The sequence below is a fragment of the Pithys albifrons genome, chromosome 27, assembly GCF_047495875.1.
Source record: "Pithys albifrons albifrons isolate INPA30051 chromosome 27, PitAlb_v1, whole genome shotgun sequence".
In the NCBI taxonomy this organism is placed as follows: Eukaryota; Metazoa; Chordata; class Aves; order Passeriformes; family Thamnophilidae; genus Pithys; species Pithys albifrons.
Window position 1 is genome coordinate 4,744,081 of NC_092484.1, and position 21,957 is coordinate 4,766,037.

At 60.7% G+C, this 21,957-nt stretch overlaps 2 protein-coding genes across 4 annotated transcripts; one reads left to right on the forward strand and one right to left on the reverse strand.

The window, feature by feature from the left end:
• Positions 1–9,458: 9,458 nt before the first annotated feature.
• On the forward strand, positions 9,459–11,939 carry RAX2 (retina and anterior neural fold homeobox 2). The gene is made up of 2 exons (XM_071578131.1): positions 9,459–9,701; positions 11,496–11,939. The coding sequence occupies exons 1-2, from the start codon at positions 9,459–9,461 to the stop codon at positions 11,937–11,939; spliced, it is 687 nt and encodes a 228-aa protein (XP_071434232.1).
• A 335-nt stretch (positions 11,940–12,274) lies between these two features.
• On the reverse strand, positions 12,275–21,378 carry LOC139683146 (mucosa-associated lymphoid tissue lymphoma translocation protein 1-like). Of its 3 annotated transcripts, none has more exons than XM_071577976.1 (17): positions 21,162–21,378; positions 20,261–20,399; positions 19,891–20,057; positions 19,153–19,283; positions 18,887–19,040; positions 18,363–18,541; positions 18,151–18,247; positions 17,939–17,986; positions 17,809–17,844; positions 17,220–17,423; positions 16,894–17,071; positions 16,580–16,654; positions 16,008–16,135; positions 15,793–15,939; positions 15,384–15,541; positions 15,154–15,288; positions 12,275–15,062 (listed from the first exon to the last, which is right to left on the reverse strand). In XM_071577976.1, the coding sequence occupies exons 2-17, from the start codon at positions 20,395–20,397 to the stop codon at positions 14,808–14,810; spliced, it is 2,229 nt and encodes a 742-aa protein (XP_071434077.1). In that variant the 5' UTR covers positions 20,398–20,399; positions 21,162–21,378; the 3' UTR covers positions 12,275–14,807. The 3 variants fall into 3 exon arrangements, with proteins under 3 accessions (XP_071434077.1, XP_071434078.1, XP_071434076.1); XM_071577977.1 differs by having other exon boundaries at positions 12,275–15,032; positions 16,894–17,074; XM_071577975.1 differs by having other exon boundaries at positions 16,894–17,074.
• Between the last annotated feature and the right edge of the window lie 579 nt (positions 21,379–21,957).

Consider the following 21,957-nt stretch of genomic DNA (forward strand, 5'->3'; position numbering starts at 1 on the left):
CCAGGGTGCCCCTCTGCCTCTTGCCCCTCCAGGGACTCACTCCTGGGCAATCGGCAGCGGCCCTGGCTTAAATGCCGCTGCGCCGGAAGGCCGGGGGCTGCTGAGATCACTAATACCTGCCTATTTTAGCGAGGTCTAATCTTCCTGAGTCGCCTGTCCTCGAGGACTAAGCTATGTGAACCCGTGTAAAATGTACGGGCAGCACTGCCCCAGCGGCACCTCTCGCCGGAGCCGCGGGAGCCCCGCTGCGTGTGCATGAAAGGAAGGACGCGCCGGCCGCCTCCATCCTCCCCACGCCGTAGCCATCTGCTCCGGAAAGGCTGCGGGCACGGCCCGGCCCGGGCTGCCCACGGCCCTCATGGCCGGGCTGGGAGGAGGAGACCGAGAGCTGTGGGGTGGGAGCTGTGCCGCGGAGCTCAGCTCTGCCATGAGACCCTCCCGGCTTGGCCATCCTGGGTGGCAGCCGACCAAGGAGGCCTCCCCAGGAGATGCAGGAGGTGTCCAGGACCCCTGGAGCAGCCAACCCTGGACATACCAGTCCAGAGGCTGGTGACTGCTGGAGCATCCCAGGGAGTGTGAGACGGGCTTGTCAGAGCCTCTTCGCGTTTGGTGGCCCTGCTGTCCCCACTGTCCCCACAATCCCTGCCATCCCTGCTGTTGCTCACATCCTTCCTCTTCAGTCTCTCTTTAGATCTTTCAAAATCTCCCTTCGGGCACAAAACCCACCAGTCTTATGTGGGATGGGGCCATCTGTGCCCCACCAGTCCCCTGCCAGGTCCCTGATGGGGTGGCAGCAGCTGTGGCACCCAGCACACCACTGTTGCCACCCCACGTCCCTGCACTTTGCAGTGCTGGGCTGGACACCAAGTGCCAGCTGCTGGCATGGTGGCACTGAGGTCCCCAATGCACTCTGTCGCCACAGTTCCCCATCTCCACTCCACATGAGGGCCCCATCCTGCCCTGACAGGCAGCCCTCTCCCAGTGCACCCAGTGGGGCTGTGTGGGGACTCTCAGCGCCAGCTGGGATTCGGGTCAGGACCCTCCGCCAGGTCTCCTTGGCTAATCGTCCTGCCCCCCCCCCCCCGCCCTCCCCACGCTGCCACCTGCCTCCCGCTCAGCACCCTTTTGGGTCACCCCTGCTGCCTCCCCGCCTGCCCAAGGCCTCTTAATGAACTAAAAAAGTGATAAATCCCTGGCCGAGCTGGTCACGTGAGGCCGGTGCCCCCCGGCCGCCCCCCGGCCCGCCCCCCGCCTCCGGCCCCACCGCCCCGGTAAGCTGACGCAGCGTCTCTAAGCGTTAGCAGCTTTGCGCGCTAATAGGATTAGGGAGGTTTAAAACTGTCATTTGAGTGAACTAAACCCCCTGATACTCTGCATTGCACCTTCTTAACCAATTTGCCTTCAATTAGGGTAATTGGGAAACTAGCAAAGAAGTATAGCATTAATATTTTAAAGTGATGAAGCGATTACGGGCCTTGGACGAGGAAGCAAATCAATTTGCTATCTGTTCCTAAAAGGCAATTATAATCATTTGGCAAATCAGCCTGCTGCCTCCCCCCGGGCAAGCCAACACCTTACGGCGGCCGCGGGGCCGGCACGGCACTCACTGCGGGCCAGCAGCGCCGGGGCCGGGCAGCTGGGTACCCCCTGCCCCCAAACCTGCACCCTGGGGACCCCTGCCCCCAAACCTGCACCCTGGGGACCTCCCTGCCTCCAAACCTGCACCCTGGGGACCCCCTGCCCCCAAACCTGCACCCTGGGGACCCCTGCCCCCAAACCTGCACCCTGGGGACCCCCTGCCTCCAAACCAGCACCATGGGGACCTCCCTGCACCCCTGGCAGAGTGGACCAGCCTGCGAGAAGCTGCTGAGGGCCACCAGAATGAGAGACACTGCTCCTGAATTCGTCACAGTGGCCAGTGCGGGCACCTGACCAGGTGGGGTCCAGGTGCCCATTTGCAACCCCTGTCCCGCATGTCATCCCTGTGCCTGGGGATGTCCCCAAACCCCCCACAGGCAGCACCTCCCTGCGCTCCCCTGCACCCCCTGGCAGCTCTGTACGGTGTGGGGGTATCACCCCATCCCTGTGGCCCCCCCTGGACATGGCATGCCACTCCTTGTATGGGGCCTTGCTGTATCCAGAGTGGTGTCAGCCTGTCCCTGGGGTGGTGACCTTCTGTCCCCAGGAAGGTGGTAGCTTGCTGTTCCTGGGGGTTGGCATCCCCAAGACAGCATCCCGCTGTCCCTAGAGCAGTGTCAGGTGGGGCAGACAAAGCTGCACAGCCCAAACGAGGGACACTGAGATGGCCTCGGGGCCCAAATCAGCACAAGGAGAGAGCTGCAGGGCCCTGCCAGCAGCAGCCCTGTGAGGAGGGCACAGACCCACGTGGGGCCAGCAGCCACCAGGCGCAGGATGCTGGGGTTCAATACCCCCACAGTGACATTTGCCATCTGAAAGGGGAACTGTGGTGAAGAGGGGAAGGGAGTGGGAGGAAGACGAGATGTGGCTGGGGGTGACGACAGTCGCAGGTGGCAGGAAGAGGTTTTTGGGAGAAAGTAAAAGTGAATGAAGAAATAAAAGTGCAAAATCTATCCCACAGGATGGAGGTTCTGGGCAGCACCAAGCACATCCTCCCTGGAGCACCCCAGAACCCCTAACATGATGTTCCCATCATCCATCAGAGTCCACGGGCAGCAGTGGGAGAAGGGAGAAGAAGGATGGTCATCCTTCCCCTCAGCCTCGCTGCCTTTGCCCCACAGTCCCATGGCCAGGGCCCATGGGCAGCCCCCAGGGATGGTCCCCATGATTGGACCCCACAGTCAGTCCCCACAGGGTGTCCCTATGCCTGGCCCCAGTGTTCAGTCCCGTATCCATGAATCAACCCCATACCTGGTCCCATGGGCACTGCCCCATGGCTACTCCCCACAGCTGTTCCCCACACTTGGTCCCCCCTGCCTGATCTCTCCCTCTGGTCCCTATTAGTGTTCTCCCTGGCTGGTGTCCATAACAGGTCTCTAAGGCTGTTCAGGGGTCCTGGTCCCTATGGCTGGTCCCTACACCAGGTCCTCATGCCTGGGGCCCCCACCCAGACCCCAGAGCAGGTCCTCAGACCATGTCCCCAACACTGGGTGTTCACAACTGAACCCCACCCCTGGTCCCCATCCCTGTTCCCACACCCATCCCCATCCCTGTCCCCACACACGCAGGGCTCCACAGGCAGCATCACCGGGAGCTGTGGGGCCATCCACACCATCACGGGGCCACCCCCATCCGGGGGGACAACACCCCCCAGCGCAGCATCCCCATCCCCTGGACCCCATCCCTGGGGCAGCGCCTTGCAGCCCAAGGAAATCCTGCCCCCTCCCCCTTCCATCCTTTCTTCTCCACTCCCCCTGTTTCTAATTCTTTCTCTTCGCCCGTAATGAGGGGATTACACGGCAAACTCCAGCAGGACGCCTTTGTGGGGAGACAATCCGAGTGGGGAAGGCAGTTCGGGGCTTTGTCCGCCGCTGCCCCCCCGGACCCGTGCTGGGGGGACATTTAGAGCAATTACTTGTCCAGAAAGTAACTGTCAATCATTCTTAAAGGGGAAGGCCTCCAATTAATAACCTCGTCTTAATCCTTTGGACTCATTTCCAATCTGCAGTGCCTTGGTGACATCTGCAACACTAAATAAAGATTCTCCCGAGCCTTAGCACAGCGGTTCTGTGACAAATAAGAAGACTAGAGACAACTTTGGCGGCCAAAGCTGCGAGATTGGTGAGGTTGAGCCGCTTGTTTGGTTCCCGGGAGGGACTGGCAAAGTTAAATACTCCTGGAAAAGCCGAGTTGGGCCCAGCAGGTAATGCCGTTTTATTCTGATTTGGGACGAAACGCTGAGGGAAGATGCTGAGAAAGGGAACCAGTGTCCCCAGGGTGTGTCTGGGTTTGGGGACGGGGCTGGCACCCTTCCCTGGGGGCTTGGGAGAGGATGCGGGCACCGGTCAGCATCACTGGCTCCGATTTACGTGGGGCCAGGGTCAGGAGCCACCCACGCTCCCACCACCCATCCCAGGCAGCCTGAGCCCAGGGAGCCAAATCCTGGCACCCAGATGGGCTTCTACAGGCAAGGAAAAGGGTCCCAGTGGAAACCAGGGCTGACCCTGGACTGTCTCCTCCACATCGCCTGCTGCCAGGTAAGGCCACTTGTCCTTGCTGATGCTCAGATGCTTTGCAGTACTGAGGAAGTGAGTTTTTTACCCACTTCGACCAGGGTGCAGTGTAGTTTCTGTTGCCTTTTTGGGTGTCTTTAGCAGCAGCTTTCCCCTCCCCCTGGCTGGCAACCCCCACAGGAAAACCTCCAGTTGGGGCATCAAGGAGATGAGGGGAAAAACCCTCTGGAGGCATCAGGTCTTTCTGGTTCCCAGCACAGTTTTACAGCTTAAGGGTTTAAACCCAAAAACTGCTGTCAGGATGCCAGTGGCTGCAGGAAGATGTCCTTTGGGAGCTGGCAGTCCAGCACCCCCTGACCCGGCTCAGCACAGCCCATTTTCAGGCAGGACTCCCAAAACGCTGGCAGTGAAGCCTCAGGGCTCCCGAGGCCAGTTCCTGGAGGATGGAGAACACAGGATGGTTGGTGCTGATACGCTGATCCTGTCCCCTTCCCCACCCTGGCCCCTTCCCCACCCAGGGACATCTGTGCCCCTGGCCAGGCTGAGGTGGGGGGTCCTTGCAGGATGTCGTGATGGGCCCCGCTGCTGGGTCACTCTTGCTCTGTTATTTTGCCATTCCTGGCTTGTTCCTGCTCCCAGGATGGGCTTTGCTGCTCCATGGGGAGTTTTGGCCTCTTTTGCTTTCAGATGGGGTCAGGGTGGGGCAACCATGGGGCTGCACCTTGTTCCTGTCTTCCCACCATCCCTCACCTCTTCTCTCCTTCCACTTGCCCCATCTTGTCCCTGGTCCCCTCCAGCTTCTCTCACCCATCCCCTCCAGTGTCCAACAAACCCATTCCCATTGCCTCAGCTCCCCTCAGCGCCCACCCAGCCCCAGCTCCCCCACATTCCCCCATGGGACCGTGGGACCTGGCTGGGCAGGGCAGGCAGGGGCTCCTGGTGGGGTGCTGGATCCCTTGGGGTGTCTGAGCCCCAGGCAGGGGCTCTGGGTGCTCCGGGTACTCACACCCCCCCTCGTCTCTTTGCAGGTGTGGAGCTGCGCAAATGAGAAGCAGGTGAGTGAGAGCAGGATGGCAGTGGGGGACCCCATCCCCTCCCTGTGTCCCCAGACCCAGGACACACCACAACACTTGCACGGTCACCACAGGGCCCCTGCTCCCCCCAGCACCCCCTCCGCCCTCCTTGGGGCACCCCAGGGTGCAGCACCCAGCACCCCTGCCCTGACTCACAGCTCCCCTGACGCACCCTGAGACTGCACCCTGAGCTGGGCAAATACTCCAGGGCCACAGACACTGCACGAGGGGCTATGGGGCGTCTGGGGGGGCTGCAGCTCTCAAAGCACACCCACCGTGCTGCACCCACACCACACGTGCACAGCCCACGCTGCACACAGGCCCTGTGTGTGTGTGGCACATGGTGGGTGTGCAACACACGCCGCAGTGTGCATTGCACACACTGCACACACAGAGTGCACACACACCGTGCACACACTGCACACACAGAGTGCACACACACACTGCACACACAGAGTGCACACACACCGTGCACACACTGCACACACAGAGTGCACATGCTGAGCACACACTGCACACACTGCACACACACACTGCACACACTGCACACACACACTGCACACACACACTGCACACACTGCACACACACACTGCACACACACTGCACACACACACTGCACACACACACTGCACACACTGCACACACACACTGCACACACACACTGCACACACACACTGCACACACTGCTCACACACACTGCACACGCACACTGCACACACTGCACACACACACTGTACACACACACTGCACACACTGCACACACACACTGCACACACTGCACACACACACTGCACACACACACTGCACACACACACTGCACACACTGCACACACACACTGCACACACACACTGCACACACACACTGCACACACTGCACACACACGCTGCGCACACACACTGCACACACATTGCACACACACTGCACACACACACTGCACACACATTGCACACACACTGTACACACACACTGCACACGCACACTGCACACGCACACTGCACACACTGCACACACACACTGCACACACAGAGTGCACATGCTGAGCACACACTGCACACACACGCTGCACACACTGCACACACACGCTGCACACACACACACTGCACACACACACTGCACACACACTGCACACACACACACTGCACACACACACACTGCACACACACTGCACACACACACACTGCACACACACACGCTGCACACACACACTGCACACACACACTGCACACACACACTGCACACACTGCACACACACACTGCACACACACACTGCACACACACACACTGCACACACACACCCTGCACACACACACACTGCACACACACCATGCACACACTGCACACACACACTGCACACACACACTGCACACACACACACTGCACACACACACTGCACACACACTGCACACACACACACTGCACACACACACACTGCACACACACACACTGCACACACACTGCACACACACACACTGCACACACACACGCTGCACACACACACTGCACACACACACTGCACACACACCATGCACACACTGCACACACAGAGTGCACATGCTGAGCACACACTGCACACACACACTGCACACACACACTGCACACACACGCTGCGCACACACACTGTGCACACACACTCCACACACACGCGCACACACACACTGCACACACACACTGCACACACACACACTGCACACACACACTGCACACACACTGCACACACACACACTGCACACACACACACTGCACACACACACTGCACACACACACACTGCACACACACACACTGCACACACACACTGCACACACACTGCACACACACACACTGCACACACACACACTGCACACACACACACTGCACACACACTGCACACACACACACTGCACACACACACGCTGCACACACACACTGCACACACACACTGCATACACACACTGCACACACACACGCTGCACACACACTGCGCACACACACTGCACACACACACTGCATACACACACTGCACACACACACACGCTGCACACACACTGCACACACACACTGCACACACTGCACACACACACTGCACACACACACTGCACACACACACTGCACACACTGCACACACACACTGCACACACACACTGCACACACACACGCTGCACACACACACTGCACACACACACTGCATACACACTGCACACACACACTGCACACACTGCACACACTGCACACACACACTGCACACACACACGCTGCACACACACACTGCACACACACACTGCACACACACACTGCACACACTGCACACACTGCACACACACACTGCACACACACACTGCACACACTGCACACACACACTGCACACACACACTGCATACACACTGCATACACACACTACAGATAGTGTGCGCTGCACACACTGCGTGCACACACTGTGCACACTGTGCACACACTGCACACACACACACCACACACTTCACATAAACACTGCACACACTGCACACACACACTGCACACACACACTGCACACACTGCACACACTGCACATACACTGCAGGTTGCTACACACACATGCATGCACTGCATGTGCTGCACTGCATGGTCTGTGCCATGGTCTGTACCTCTGCTGCACATGCCATGTGCACACGCAGGTACTGCACATACTCCACACACACCACACACACTGCTTACGCTCTGCACACACACCACACACACCGCACACATGGTGCACACACACTGCACACACACTGCACACACTGTGCACATTGTGCACACACTGCTCACAGTGCTCACACTGTACACACTGCTCATACTCTGCACACTTTGCACACTGCACTCACCACCCACACGCTGCAGTCTCTGCACACACTGCACATGCAGTGTGCACTGCACACACAGGCTCCACACACTCTGCACACTCACTGCACACTCACTGTGTGCCCACAGCTCCTGTGCCCACATGCTGTGGACATTCCACACACGCGGCACCTCCTGCTCTTCAGTGCACACACTTACCTGCCCTATGTCCTGCAGGTGCAGGCACTGCACCATGTGTGCTGCATTCACAGCACGTGGGCACTGCACCCTGGCACTGCACACAGCAGCACGTGGCACCAACCACTCTTCACACACACCCAGCCTTGCACAGGCTCATTCACATTGTGCATGTGCTTCGCACATTTCTCCCCATGCTCAGCCCACCAAATGCACACCCTCCCACACCTGCACCTCACTGCAAGCCCCTCTGAGCACCTCACAGCTGCTCTGTAGGCAGCTGCTCTGCAGGCAGACCACCCCAGTGCAGGCACTGACACGCTGTGGACACACCACTCACACCTGCACTGCCCACTGCACACAGGGGCAGTCACCACACGTGCACAGCCTGTGAAACACCCAACACCCACTCCCTGCTGCCGCCCTCTGGGATCCCTATTTACACCCTTCCAGCATTAACTGATGCTCCTTTTCCCTCCCCACTCTCATTTAAGCATCAGCCAGGTCTTTGCTGGTGGGCCTGGATGATGTAGCACCTTCCCCTTGCCCCAGGATTACGGCTTTCCACCCCATTTTCATGTCTGCCAACATCCTCACGGTGGAAAGAGACCCTTAATCCCCAGCAAATACTGCAGGAAGATTTCAGATGCCAGATAAAAAGCTTAAAGATGAAACATTGTGAGGGTTGAAAATGCTTATAAGCGTCACCAAAACGGTTAATAGTCAGGGGACAGTGCCAGGTCACTCCTGCAGTGCTTAGGAACTGACAGTGGGCCCTCCAGTGCCCCAGGGCCAGCCTTCCCCATGGAAGAGACTGGAGGAGAGGAGTCTGGAAGGAGGGATTCAATCCAGACCTGGTCCCCTTCAGAGCAGGGCAGGGCAGGGCAGGGGGAGATCAGGTCAGCTCTCAGTCATGGTGCTTTCATAAAATCCTCCATTGTAGGGGAAATTTGACTTTTAGCACCAACAGGTGCATTGGCCTCGTGGTATCTCATGGCACAGCCAAGTGCAGGGTGCCCAGGGTGTCCATCTCCAGAACACTGTGTCAGTACCTGGGACCATGGGTCAGTCCCCAGGACACCACAGCCCTCGGATAACACTGTGGCAGAGGGGATTATGCCTTTGCATAACCTGTTCCTGGGGCCGCCTCATCCTCCCCTCTCTCCATCCACTTGTCCATCTGTCCCCATACAGGGATACATGGGGGGGGTCTGATGGCCCCTCACCCTGCTGACCCCGTGGTCCTCTCACAGGTGCCACCATGTTCCTGAATAAGTGTGAGGGGGACCTGGCCGAGCTGCGGAAGCCAGGGGACAGCGAGGGCACCCCGCCAGCCTCCGCTGAGGAGGAGCAGCCCAAGAAGAAGCACCGGCGGAACCGCACCACCTTCACCACATACCAGCTGCACGAGCTGGAACGCGCCTTCGAGAAGTCCCACTACCCCGACGTGTACAGCCGCGAGGAGCTGGCCATGAAGGTCAACCTGCCGGAGGTCCGCGTGCAGGTAAGGAGGGCACCACTGGCCCCAGCACCCCGGAACTGTCCCTGGCCAGTGTCAGAGGGACCCCGTGGTGCTGGAGAGCTCTGCTCTGCTCTCAGGTGCACCGCCACCACCTCCCTCTATGCCTCAGTTTCCCCACTGCTCGAGATGGAAGCAGCATCTCTGCAGAGCTGACTGCCCCTGACAAAGCCAGGGAAAGGGTTTAATGGCTGAGCCTTGTTCTCCATGGGGTCCCAGTCTGACCCATGGGGTCCCAGTTCAGCCCACAGGCCCAAGGCTCTGTTTGGGCAGGGGGATGGTTTTCAGAGATTTTCTGTCCCCTTCTGGTGGTGGCTGCTCCCATCTCTCCTGCTGTTCATGTGGGAAAGCAGCCAAATCTTGGCCAGCTGTGGCCACTTTCAGGTCTTTAGGGCTGGGAAAGTACAAGATCCTCACAGATTTGAGACTTCTAAGGTTGTTGGAGCAGGGCAGTTCAGGTGGTCAGTGGGGTTGGGCAAGTTTTGTTCCCTGGGCTGTCAGAAAAGGCTCATGGGGGAACAGCACAGCCTGGGAAGAGCCTGGGGTCCCACCAATCTAGTTCCCACCATCCCTGGACTGACAGGCTGAGATCAGAGAGAGGGAAAGGGTCAGTGTGCTGAAGAAGAGATGAACTCCCTGCAAAGCAAAGCAGTAACCCCTGCACAAACAGACTGAGTTCCCCAGGCCTCAGCCCCACCCTCTCTGGGGGGGATCCAGACCACAATAACACCTTTGCTGAGCTCTTTGAGCTACGACCAGTTTCAAAGAATCACAGAATCATTCAAGTTGGAAAAGCCCTCTGAGACCATTTAGTCCAACTGCTCATCCAGTGCTGCCAAGGCCACCACTAACCCATGTCTCCCAGAGCCAAATCCATATCTTAAATCCCTCCAGGGATGGTGACTCCACCACTGCCCTGTGCAGCCTGTGCCAGGGCTGGACAACACTTTTGGTGAATAAGTTTTCTCCAATATCCAACTTAAATCTCCCCTCGCACTATCTGAGGCTGTTTCCTTTGGTCCTGGCCCTTGTTCCCTGGGAGGAAAGCCTGACACCCACCCGGTTCCACCCTCCTGTCAGGGAGTTCGAGAGAGTGAGAAGGTCCTGCATGAGCCTCCTTTTCTCCAGGCTGAGCATCCCCAGCTCACTCAGCTGCTCCTCATCAGACTTGTGCTCCAGACCTTCCTTGCTCAGCTGTTGATCTTTCCTCCCCCTTTGCCTCTCACAGAAGACCCTGTGCTGCTCTGAGGAGATGGGGACCAGCACTCTAATGAGCTGCTCCCACAGGGCCAGATGTCACTGCTGAATTTGGCTCGCTGGTCCCTGATGTTCCTGCTGGGTTTTGGTGCAACTGTGGCAGTTTTACTTCTAAAAGTCTTGACCAAAGGGTTGGGAAGGCTGGATAACAATATCCAAGGGCTGCTGGGTGTCTGCAGGGCCAGGGTGCACATTCCCATGGAGCGTGAGAGTAGGGACTGTATGCTGACACCTCTTGCTTTCTACAGGTCAGGGATGTCCTTGGTCTCTGGGGCTTTTAGGAGAGGTCTGGCAGAGGTGCGTGGTGTGCTGGAATTGCTGGACTCTCTTAGGGCAGTCCATGTGCAGTGGGGTACCCCATACATGATATCCCACCTGGAGCACTCCCTGTGGGGCACCCTACATGGGATACAGCCCATGGGGCACCCTGTATGAGGCACCCTGCATGGAGCACAGCATGTGGGGCACACCGCAAGGGACCAGCTGGGCACGGTGGAGCTCACCCTGGCTCTCACCTCACAGGTCTGGTTCCAGAACCGACGAGCCAAGTGGAGGCGGCAGGAGAAGATGGAGGCCAGTTCCATGAAGCTCCACGACACGCCCGTACTCTCCTTCAACCGGCCCCCCATGACCCCCAATGTGGGGCCCATGAGCAACTCCCTCCCGCTTGACCCGTGGCTGACGTCCCCCATCTCCAGCGCCACCACAGTCCACAGCATCCCTGGCTTCATGGGAGCCCCCCAGGCCCTGCAGCCCCCCTACAGTGGGCACTCCTTCCTCAACACCCCTCCACCGATGGCGCAGGGCATGCAGCCCATGGCCCCCGCGCCCTACCAGTGTGGCACCCCCTTTGTGGACAAGTACCCGCTGGAGGAGGTGGACCAGAGGAGCTCCAGCATCGCCTCGCTCCGCATGAAAGCCAAGGAGCACATTCAGACCATTGACAAGACCTGGCAGCCCATTTGATGAACGTTCCCCTCCAGCCCCTCCGGCCACCCCGGTCCCGGCTCCTGCCCCCGGTGCCGGCTGAGCCCCGGGGCGGGTCAGGGAGGACAGCGGGATGCTCAGCAGGACCAAAGCTGGTGCTGGGCAGGGATGCCAGGCTGCATCTTCCCCCTGCCGAGCCAGCACCGGCAGGGGCAGGGGAGCCAGTCAGGTGCTGGCAGACCCCGCTGCAGGGGAGCACCCCAGGGGAGCCCGTTTGCCTCATTGTGGCAACAGCACTGGCTGAGAATCTGACTGGGGCTCAGGCAACCCACTGTGCCACTGGGCCATGCATCACCCCCTGGCCAGACGCCTCCTTTCCTCACACCCCTTCCATTATTATTAATTTTTTTAATGCTGCAGATTTAAACAAAAGCGAACAGAAAAGCTCTAGTTTCATAGGGAGTATTTGGGGGGAGGTTTTAGCTGTGTCGGGGCACGATGCCGGTCGTGCTGGGGGATGTGCTGGCACTGAGAGGACGGTTGTATCGTGAGTAAAGAGATGAGATGAATGGCTGCCGCATGCTGGAGTTGGGCGCTGTGCCCTCGTTAGCACTGCAGGGCTGCCAAGCCTCTGCTGGGAAGGAACTTTCCAGGGGCCATGGGAGCATCATCCCTTGGCATCCTCCTGCCCCACTCCCTGGGGATGGTCTGTGCAGGGCTGGGCTAGGGCCAGGTGTGGGTGACTCACTCCAGCCCCAGCCGTGGGCTGGAACCAACTTGTGCTGCACCGTGGCCTCAACAGCTCACCATGGGTCACCTGCTCCACCATCCCTCTGGGGCTCTGCCCATCACACCCCTGCACCTACACTCCCCGGAGGTACCAGTGGCACAAAGGTGCTGGAATTGTGCTGGTGAGAGGGGCAATGGGACCCCCAAGGTCCCTGGACAGGGCTGGTGAGCAGAGAGGGCCAGCTGGGAGCCCTGGTGTCTCTGCAGCAGGGATGTCAAGGGGGTGCCAACACCCGCCTTACCCCTTGTCAGTGGTTCCTGCCAGGTGGGAGCTGGTGATGGTGACAATGTGCCACATCCCCAGGGGTCCCCAGTGTGGCTTTGCGGCTCTTGGGGGCTCTGCCTGCCCACCTGCCAGAGCTCAGGACACAGTCAGTGTCACCATCACCCTCACTGGCCCTGAGGGCCAGCACAGCAGGACAGCAAGAGGGGGACTCAGCCCTGGGCAAGCAGGAGCCTCAGCTCCCCGGGATGCCTCAGCTCCCCGGGGAAGCCAAACGAGGGCCAACCTTCCCCACGCTGAAACAAGATGCTTCCCCAGAAATCCTCCTGCTTCGACCTGGTGGCAGCCACCACCCAGGGCTGTGCTGGGGTAGCCCCGTCCCCACAGTGTCCCCACGGTGTTCCCACGTCCAGGACCCCGCTCAGTGCCACCGTGCCCGCCCGCAGTCCCTCTCCGCCGCCCCTGCCTCCCGGGGGTCTCATCCCGACCCCAGACCCCCAGGCCGGACTCTGACGTGCCCGGAGCTGCGGGGTCAGGCGGAGCTGGCCGGGATGCCAGCGGGCCAGGCGAGGCACTGACCCCGGCGAGACCCTTCTCCCTGTGCCCCGTCCCCCGGCTGCCGCTGCTCGCCTGTTTCGTTAGCGACAATTAAACCTTTAACAACCCATTAAACGCATAATCGATGCTCCCCGGCCCCCGGCCCAGCTAATGGGGTGAAGCGCCCCGGCAGCGCCGAGCTCCGTCCGGCAGATAATGAAGCAAAGGCTGCGGAAGTAATGGGGTTTGATCCGAGGGCCGGGACGCGCTCAATGGGGGCTGCGCTTTTCACATGACATAATTGCCGAGGCTGGCGCCAGAGCGGGGCACCCCCCGGGCTGCGAGCGCCGACAAAGGGCGACTGTCGCGGGCAGCGGGAGCGCCGCAGCCCCGGCTCGGCTGAGCCTCGTCCGATCGGAGCTTAATTGGGGCGCGGGGGCTGCCCCGGCCCGGCCCCGGCGCAGGGCAGAGGGGCCCCAAAGGAGGATGCGTCTCGCCGGGTCCCTGCGGTTTGGGAGGCCATGTGAGCTATTGAAATGAGCTAATTTGCATGAGGTGGCACCGGTGTGCCCAGCGCACGGTGGCGAGGGATATCGGGGTTGGTAGCCCTTCTGTGTGTGCGCCTGGCGCTGCTCTGCGCTTCCTGCAGGAACAGGCAAGATTTCTGACCCCAAAATGCCATTTCAAAGCAAGGCAGGTGCAGGGGTGCTGAGGTTCCTGCCTGGCCCACGTTTATTGGTGTTCTTCCTCGTGGAGACACACTGCAGCCCTCCCCAGCGTGTGGGACTGTGTTTGGGAAAAATCCATGCAAAAAGGCTCTTTTTTCCCCCTTAGATCCCAATCCTGTCCTGAAATCACTCACTGGCAACATGGGGCTGGTGTCTGGGATTGTCCTGGGGGGACCGGGTGCTACTGGGAGCCCTGGGAGGTGCTCCCAGTCCCTCGTGCCAGAGCAGGAGCCCTCCTGCTCCCACCCCTCTAATCCCCTCCTGCGGGATTTGCCCCCTAAGCTGCTTATTTCTCTCTATTTCTCCCAGGCCTGAACGAACACAACCCTGCCCCGGCACGACGCCTCGTGCCCTCTGAGCTGTGGGCTCTGGGCACTCTGCCCCCGGGGCTGCCCAGTGGTGGCTTGGCATGTGGGGCTGGCACTGCCATGTCAGGGGATGTGGGGCTGTGCCCAGCAGTCCCAGCCCTGCTGTGCTGTGAGCCCCACACCCCCTGCATAGGCCAGGACAGGGCTGAGCCCCTCGCAACACCCATCTCTGTGCACATCACCTCCATCCCTGGCTCCTGCCCTGGCAGGACAGACATGGCCCCAGGGAACTGTGGTGACAAGGAGGGGCCACACTGCTCCTTTACACGGTGTGGGAGCTGGGAACCTCAGGGCTCAGGTTCTCCTCTGGGGTGTTGACCCATGAGCTGCCTTCCACTCCCCAGCTCCTGGGGGGGGAGGAGGAGAGGGGGCTGCGGGGTGGTGAGGGGGACACTGCCCGCTGCAGGTTGAGCTTGGCGATGAGCGGCCGCCCCACGCTCACCCGCTGCCGCTCCTCCACGAAGTCGTCCATGCCCCGGTAGCGGTACTGCAGGCAGACAGTGAAGGCCAGCTCCTGCTGCAGGGGCACCGGCACTGTGGGCACGAGTCCTGGCATGACTGTGGCCATATTGTGCCCCTGATACTGACCCACCCACCATGGCTCTTACCCGCAGCTTCTGCAAGCCACAGATCCGGCTGTAAAGGCAGCAGGAGGGGCAGCCGAGGCTCCAAACAGGTGCCAGCGGGCTGCCCACCTCCTCCGGGCTCTCCTTGTTGGTGCATTTGAGGTCCACATCCAGCTCCTGCCACAGATGGCATCCACATGGAAACCACCACGAGTCCTCCCACCCCATTCCCCAGCAGTCACTCTGGTGTGGTTTTGGGAGCCCACTCCTACCTCAGGGATGTCAGTGAGCCTGGCCTCGCACTTGGTGATGTCTTCAGGGGCACCCACTACACGTGTGTAGATGATCATGATGTTGGAGAACTCAGCAGCGAAGCCCAGTTGGACGGTGACGCCGCAGTCAAAGTGGAGGTGCCGGCTCTCTGGCAGGACTGGGAACGGGACAGGGGCTGGGATGTGCAGGGGCTTGGGGCTGGAGCTGTACCCGTCGATGGGGTACCTGCTGGATCACCCCAAAGCAGGGATGCCAGCATGTTGCTCCTGCCTCCAGGCTGGTGGTTCTGTGCCGGAGGTTTCTCCTCCAGCTGGGAGGAACCCAGGAGGTGCTGCCTGCAGCCTCTCCTTGCACCTCAGGCTGTCCCTACTCCAGGTGCCAGCTGTGGATGGGGTGGCTGTGACTCACCATGTGCCTTGGCCCACTGCAGGTTCCTGGCAGAGGTCTCGTCTCGGCCTGGGGGGCGGATGGGGTCCGTCAGAGCTCGTCTCTCTGAGAGGTTGCTGCGCAGCTCCAGCGCCTGCCGGCCCCGCGTGATCTCCAGCGTGCCCATGTCTGCCAGGGCACAGGGGGTCAGCAGGGGCCACTAGGGGCATCATTGTCCCCCACTGCTCCCCACTCACCCTCGGCCACCTTGTCCAGCAACACCGTGATCTTCTCGTCCTCCAGCAGCCAGCGCTTGAGGAAGGTGACAAAGATGCCATTGGAAAGCTCACCCTGGCTCAACTCATAGGCCTCAGCATCTGCACACCTGCAGGGATGGGGCAGGAGCGAACTCTGTCATGGGCTCTGGCACTCTCCCGGGAACTGGCCCCCAACAGGACAACAGCCCTGGGGAAGCCAGAGCTGGGCACCTACAGCTTCTCCTACTCCCATCACATCATCCGGCCACCATGCCAGGGACAGCTGGGAGCCATGGCCAGATCCTGGATGCTTAAAGCATCACCAGCCCAAATCCCTGTGCTCCAGAAGAGCCTCAGGGCTTCATGCCCTCAGGCACTGTCCAAAGCTGAGCAGTGCCATGGACACCTCCCTGCCCTGTGAGAGATTCAGGGCTGCTGTTTGCACATCATCTCCAGCATTGAGTGGAGGGCATGACAGTGCTGATACATGGAGGGAGGAGAGATGCAGGCATGGGGGCTGAGCCCCTGCCCCACTCCAAGCTAGGAAGAGGAGGCAACAGGAGGGGACCCACGTGGCATAGCCAAAGACGATGTTGGCTGTGACCTCCAGTGCCCCAACCTGCGGGATGACATCATCATTGAGATTCCTGCAAGAGAAATGATTCTGGGTAGAACCAGAAACTGCCCCCCTCCAAAACCCACCCCAAGGCACCCCAGACTCAGAGGGGTAGTGATGTTTTGGGGCATTTAGACAAACACAGCAGGCTTAGATGGGACACTGGGGGTGCCCTGCACTGCTCCCTCAGGCACCAGCACCCATGGGTCCCTGTGCTGGGACGTCCTTGAGTGGCAGCTTGTCCCCAGGCGGGTAGCAGGGCTGAGTCACCTCTTGCGGCACATGTCGAGCAGGAAGGTGTTGAGGCCGGTGCGGCGCTGCTGCATGGCCTGCAGCACCCGCTGCACACACAGGCAGTGCGCCGATGTGTAGGCACTGGGCGCATCGATGGGCACCATGAAGCTGTTGCCAAAATTTTCATAGCCGTGCCCAGCATAGTAGAGCAAACCTGCTGGGGGAAAGGAGGGCAGGTGATATGGTGACACCCCTGGACTTGCCAGCACCTGCTTCTTGTTCAGTCATCCTGCAAGATTCCATCAGCACAAACCCCCACCATTCCCCCTGGGCTGGAGCCGCCCTGGCGGGTGTCGTCGCACCATAAACGCCCTTGTCGAGGAGGAGGAGGAACTCGTCGACAGCCATCTGCATCTCAGCCTTGCACAGGTCCAGCAGCGACACCACCTTGAAGTCGAGCTGGCGGAGGAGGGCACTGAGGGCATGGACATCCACCATGGGTGCCTGCAGCTGCTTGTGGTGCAGGTAGTGCATGTTGCCAATCAGCAGTGCCACTTTGTCTGTAGCTGCAAGGATGGGAGAGGAAGGTGTTGGGAATAGGGTGGGATGCTCCTGCTGTCCCCACTACTGTTCAGCCCACAGAGGTGACACCCAACTGCTGCCAGCATCACTGTCCCTGAGTACTGGAGTACCCTGTGGCATCCCTGCCTCACTGATCTCTGAACCCTCAGGGTAGGGTTGGGGGTTAGGGTTAGGCATTTGGGTTGAGGGTTAGGGTGCTGATCTGCTCTCCTGGTTAGGGTTGGGGTGCTGATTCACTGTCCTGGTGTGCTGCACCCAAAGCACCCTTGGCCAAGCAAAGCCTCATGGGGTGACAATGGTGACAACTGGGGACAGTCAGAGTCCCCCAGGGCCACCAGCCCCTCCTTACCATACAACTGATCCTCTTACCATACAACTGACCGAGGCTGCCACACTCTGGGGAGCCTGGGAAGAGAGAAACACTGTGCTAGAGCCCTCCTGTGCCAGGGGAGCATGATGGGCAAGGCAGCACAGACCTGCTCTCTCTGCACACACCTACCTCCATCCCCCTCCTGCCAGGAGCCTCCAGAGGTGAAGAGCCGTGGGCCTGTGGCAAAGGGGGTGTCAGGACCCTATGCATGGGAGCACCTCCCAGCATGGGCTGCAGCCCCCCGAAATTGCAGACCAGCCATGAGGGCTTTATGGGGGCAGAGCAGGGTCAGGACACCCCACACAGGGAGAGGGTCACAGAGGTTTTTCTGAGTCCCTCACCAATCTCCACGTCCACCTCCTGGCTCCACACCTCATGGAAGAGGTTGAACACACGGCAGGAGTAGCTGCCCCGCTCAGCTGTTGTCACCAGCTTCACCTGCCAGCAGGACAGAGCAAGAGGCTGGGCCAGTGTGTCCGACCATACTGCACCATACCACACTGTGCCATGCCGTGCTGTGCCAACACTGCACCGCACCAAGGTCCTGCCATACCTGGAGCTGGGGTGCCTGAGCCCCCTCCACAGGACGTCTGTTCCTGAACCACTGGTACTGGGGTGGGGGGTTGCCAATGGCTCTGCACTCCAGCACCAGCGTGTCCCCCTCGGCCAGGCGGCATGGCCGTGGCTGCCGCAGGATCTGCAGCCCTGCCATGCTTGGGCAGTAGCCACTGGCTGGGGAAGGGACAGGGAGGCAAATCTGGCATCCAGCCATGGCAGCATTCTGCAGAGCTGCTCCAGGCCCCAGGTTCCTCACCCACTGGCCCTGGCGCCCACGAGTGGCAGAAGGCAACATTTACAAGGAATATACAGGGCATGTGGCTCCTCTGTGGGCACCATCACCCCAGTGAGCCCAGAGACCCTTGTGGCTGAGCCAGTGTGCGACATAGCAAGTGACGCCCCTCAGGATCCACCCCCGTCCTGATGGGGGGAGCAGTGCCCTGCAGGAGCTGCCCTGGTCCCAAGAGGGCAGACGGTGCTGCAGGGGTGACAGCCAGGGATGTAGATCTCTGAGCCCACCTGAGCTGGGGCTGCTGCTCTTCTCCACCTGGACATGGGCCCACCTGGAGAAGGTGAAGGTGGCCCCACAGCTCACCCGGCAGATGTACCACTCAGGCTGACCCGGTGGTGTGGCCGTGTCAATCACTAGCTCTGGGGATGTGGCACCGGGCACCTACAAGACAGGAGGCGGCCAAGGAGTCTGGGGCTCCCTCTTACCCACGTGGGTGCCTTTGCCATGGACAAGGCACAGGGGCCTTGCTTAACATGGTACAGCGGGGCCTCACCTCCCACTTCCCACAGAACCACTGGTACACAAGCCCTGGTGGGCCAGTCGCACAGCAGGTCAGGGACACCCGTGCCCCCTCTGCCACCACCTGTGACTCTGGCTGCACCGTGATGCGGATCATATCCTGGACTATGGGAGAGGAAAGCTGGCAGAGCTCCATCCTATCCCATCCCATCCCATCCCATCCCATCCCATCCCATCCCATCCCATCCCATCCCATCCCGTTCTATCATATCCTGTTCTATCATATCCTGTCCTATCCCCATCCACAACAGACTGTCCTCTTGCAGCCCATCCCATCCCATCCCATCCCATCCCATCCCATCCCATCCCATCCCATCTTATTCCACCCCTCTGTCCTGTCCTAAACATCTTGTCCTACCTTGTTCCATTGATACTTACAGTGCCATCCCCATCTCACCCATTTCATCCTATTCTGGTCTGTCCCACCCCACTCTGCTCCATCCCATCCCCTCCCATCACGTCCCATCCCGTCCCATCCCGTCCCGTCCCATTCCATCCCATCTGACCCTATCCCAGCCTGTCCCACCACATCCCGTTGCCCGGCCCCCATGCTATCAGACCACATCCCCTCCTGCCTCACGCTGCTGCATCCACCCCACCTCGCCTGTTCAGGACCCCACTACCAGGGCACAACCCCCAGAAGGAAGAGCTGCCCTTCACCTCACCCGCCTCCTCCCACCGCCCCCGCCGCGGGTGCCCCTCCAGCCCGTACCGGCGGCGCTGAGGACCCGGCACGCCTGGGTGTGTCCCATCCGCTCCAGGCAGCCCAGCAGGTACCTGAGGGTGCAGTCGCGCTCGGCCAGGAGCTGCAGCAGGCACTGCGTGGGGCTGCCGCGGGGCTCCAGCACCTTCAGCGAGCACATCTCCAGCTCCTCCGCGCTGCGAGCGCCGGCAGCCGTCAGCGCCGCAGCCGCGCTCCCTCCCGGGGCGGCCGGGACCCTGCCAGGGGCCTCGGCTGTGCCCCCCAGCCCAGGGGATGGCAGCGACCCACGGGCCCCTCGCCCAGCCCACGGCAGAACTGTGCCCGCGGGCGTTTTGTCACCCGGTCGGGGTCAGACCCCGGTGATGCTCCCCAGCCGTACCTGCACCTGAAGCGTTTCTCGGCCCCGGCCAGCTCCGCCAGCTTTCGCCAGCCCCGCCCGGCGTTATCCAGCAGCTCACACAGCCGGGCCACCACCTCCTCACCCAGCGCTCCGATGGGCACGCTCCAGTCCCCCATCCCTGCATGGTCACACCGAGAGGACGAGCCGTCAGTCGGTTACAAGGTGACAGGCACCCGTGTCCCACCAGACACCTCTAGGCACAGTAGGGTGAGCACCAGCATGAGCTCACCAGCCTCAGGTCACTGCCTGGCAGGAGCCTGGGGAGGTGCTGGGAACCAGCTGGGCAGTGCTGCTGCATCTGACCACCGGCAGCCAGCCAGGAATGTCACACACTCCCCCTCCGTGAGCTGTGACAGCAGCACAGGGGACCCCACTCAGCCCTCAGCCATGGGCAAGGAGCCAGGGCACTTAGGCTCAGTCCCAGGAAAGGGGCTTTCATTGAACGGGGGCCCATGGAACTGGAAAGAGGGGATGTCCTCTTTCACCTTCCCTGTCCTTCAGGGGACACAGAGAATGGGGCCCAGGGACCCCTCTCCCTCTGGCAGAGGCCCCAGTGGGACAGCAGCAGCCCCCTTGCCATCAATGGTCATTTGTGTGGTGGCTCTAGAGCCAGCACAAGCTTTTCCAGGTCACCAAAGGGGGCCTGCTGGGGGACTGGGGAAGGGTACATGGGGGTCCTGGGGCTGGTGCACAGCTCAGCTTGCCCTGACCCTGGGAAAGGTTTTGGCAGCGACGGGAGCATGGCCTGAATCACATGGCCAGCGGCAGCACCCAGGGAGCAGCTCTTTCCTCCTCCCCTCAGGTCCCTCCCCAACAACCCACCCCAGAGGAGCACTTACCCCCATGACCAAGCTGCCCAGAGTAGTTGGGGGACACTCACCCAAGCCGAGCACTCTGAGACGGAGGGCAGGAACCCAGGTGCTCCCTCTGCTCACCTGCTGCTGGATTTGGGGAGCTGGATGCCCTGGGCGTGGTGAGGAAAGGGCAAGCTGCAGGACAGGCCTGGTGGGACAGGCACCCCCCGCACGGTTCGGCCAGACGAGCCCTGTCAGCTTCACGGGTGTGCACTGAGCCCCACGCAGAGGAAATGAGGGTTCAGCCCAAAATCTTCCACAGCCCACGCGCTGCAGCACAGCACTTCTGCTTCCCCCTGCCTTCCTTCCTGCTGTGCAGCCTGTGGGTGTGCAGCTGCCACCCCCCACGCACAGGGCACGGGGCATCAGGGACACTGCCGGGCTGGGCAGGGGCTCCACTGCCCCCTCCTCACTGTGCGGGGACTCGTGGGTGGCTCTTTGTCATCACAGCTCAGCTTGAGCACAGGGAGAACCCACAGGGCAGCGAGGCCAGGACGGAGGTGAACTGAGGTGAACTAAGGTGACAAGAGGGACCTCTCAGACCAATCCATGGGCAGCTGGGCTTTGCCAGGCCAGAGCCAGGTAAGGACAGGGCAGCGAGGCCCCCGTTACTGAGGAAGACCCTGCCTCTACCACTGAGCCCAGCCCAGCCCAGCCCTGGCATCCCAGCACCACTGACCGTGCTACCACAGGAGGAAAGGAGAGCAGGGCACGGGGGTGGCACTGCAAGTGGCCACCATGTCACCCCTCACCTTGCCCACTACCCCACAGCATCGCCAGAGCCTGGTGCCCATCCTCCTGCCCTCCAGGAGCACAGGCTGC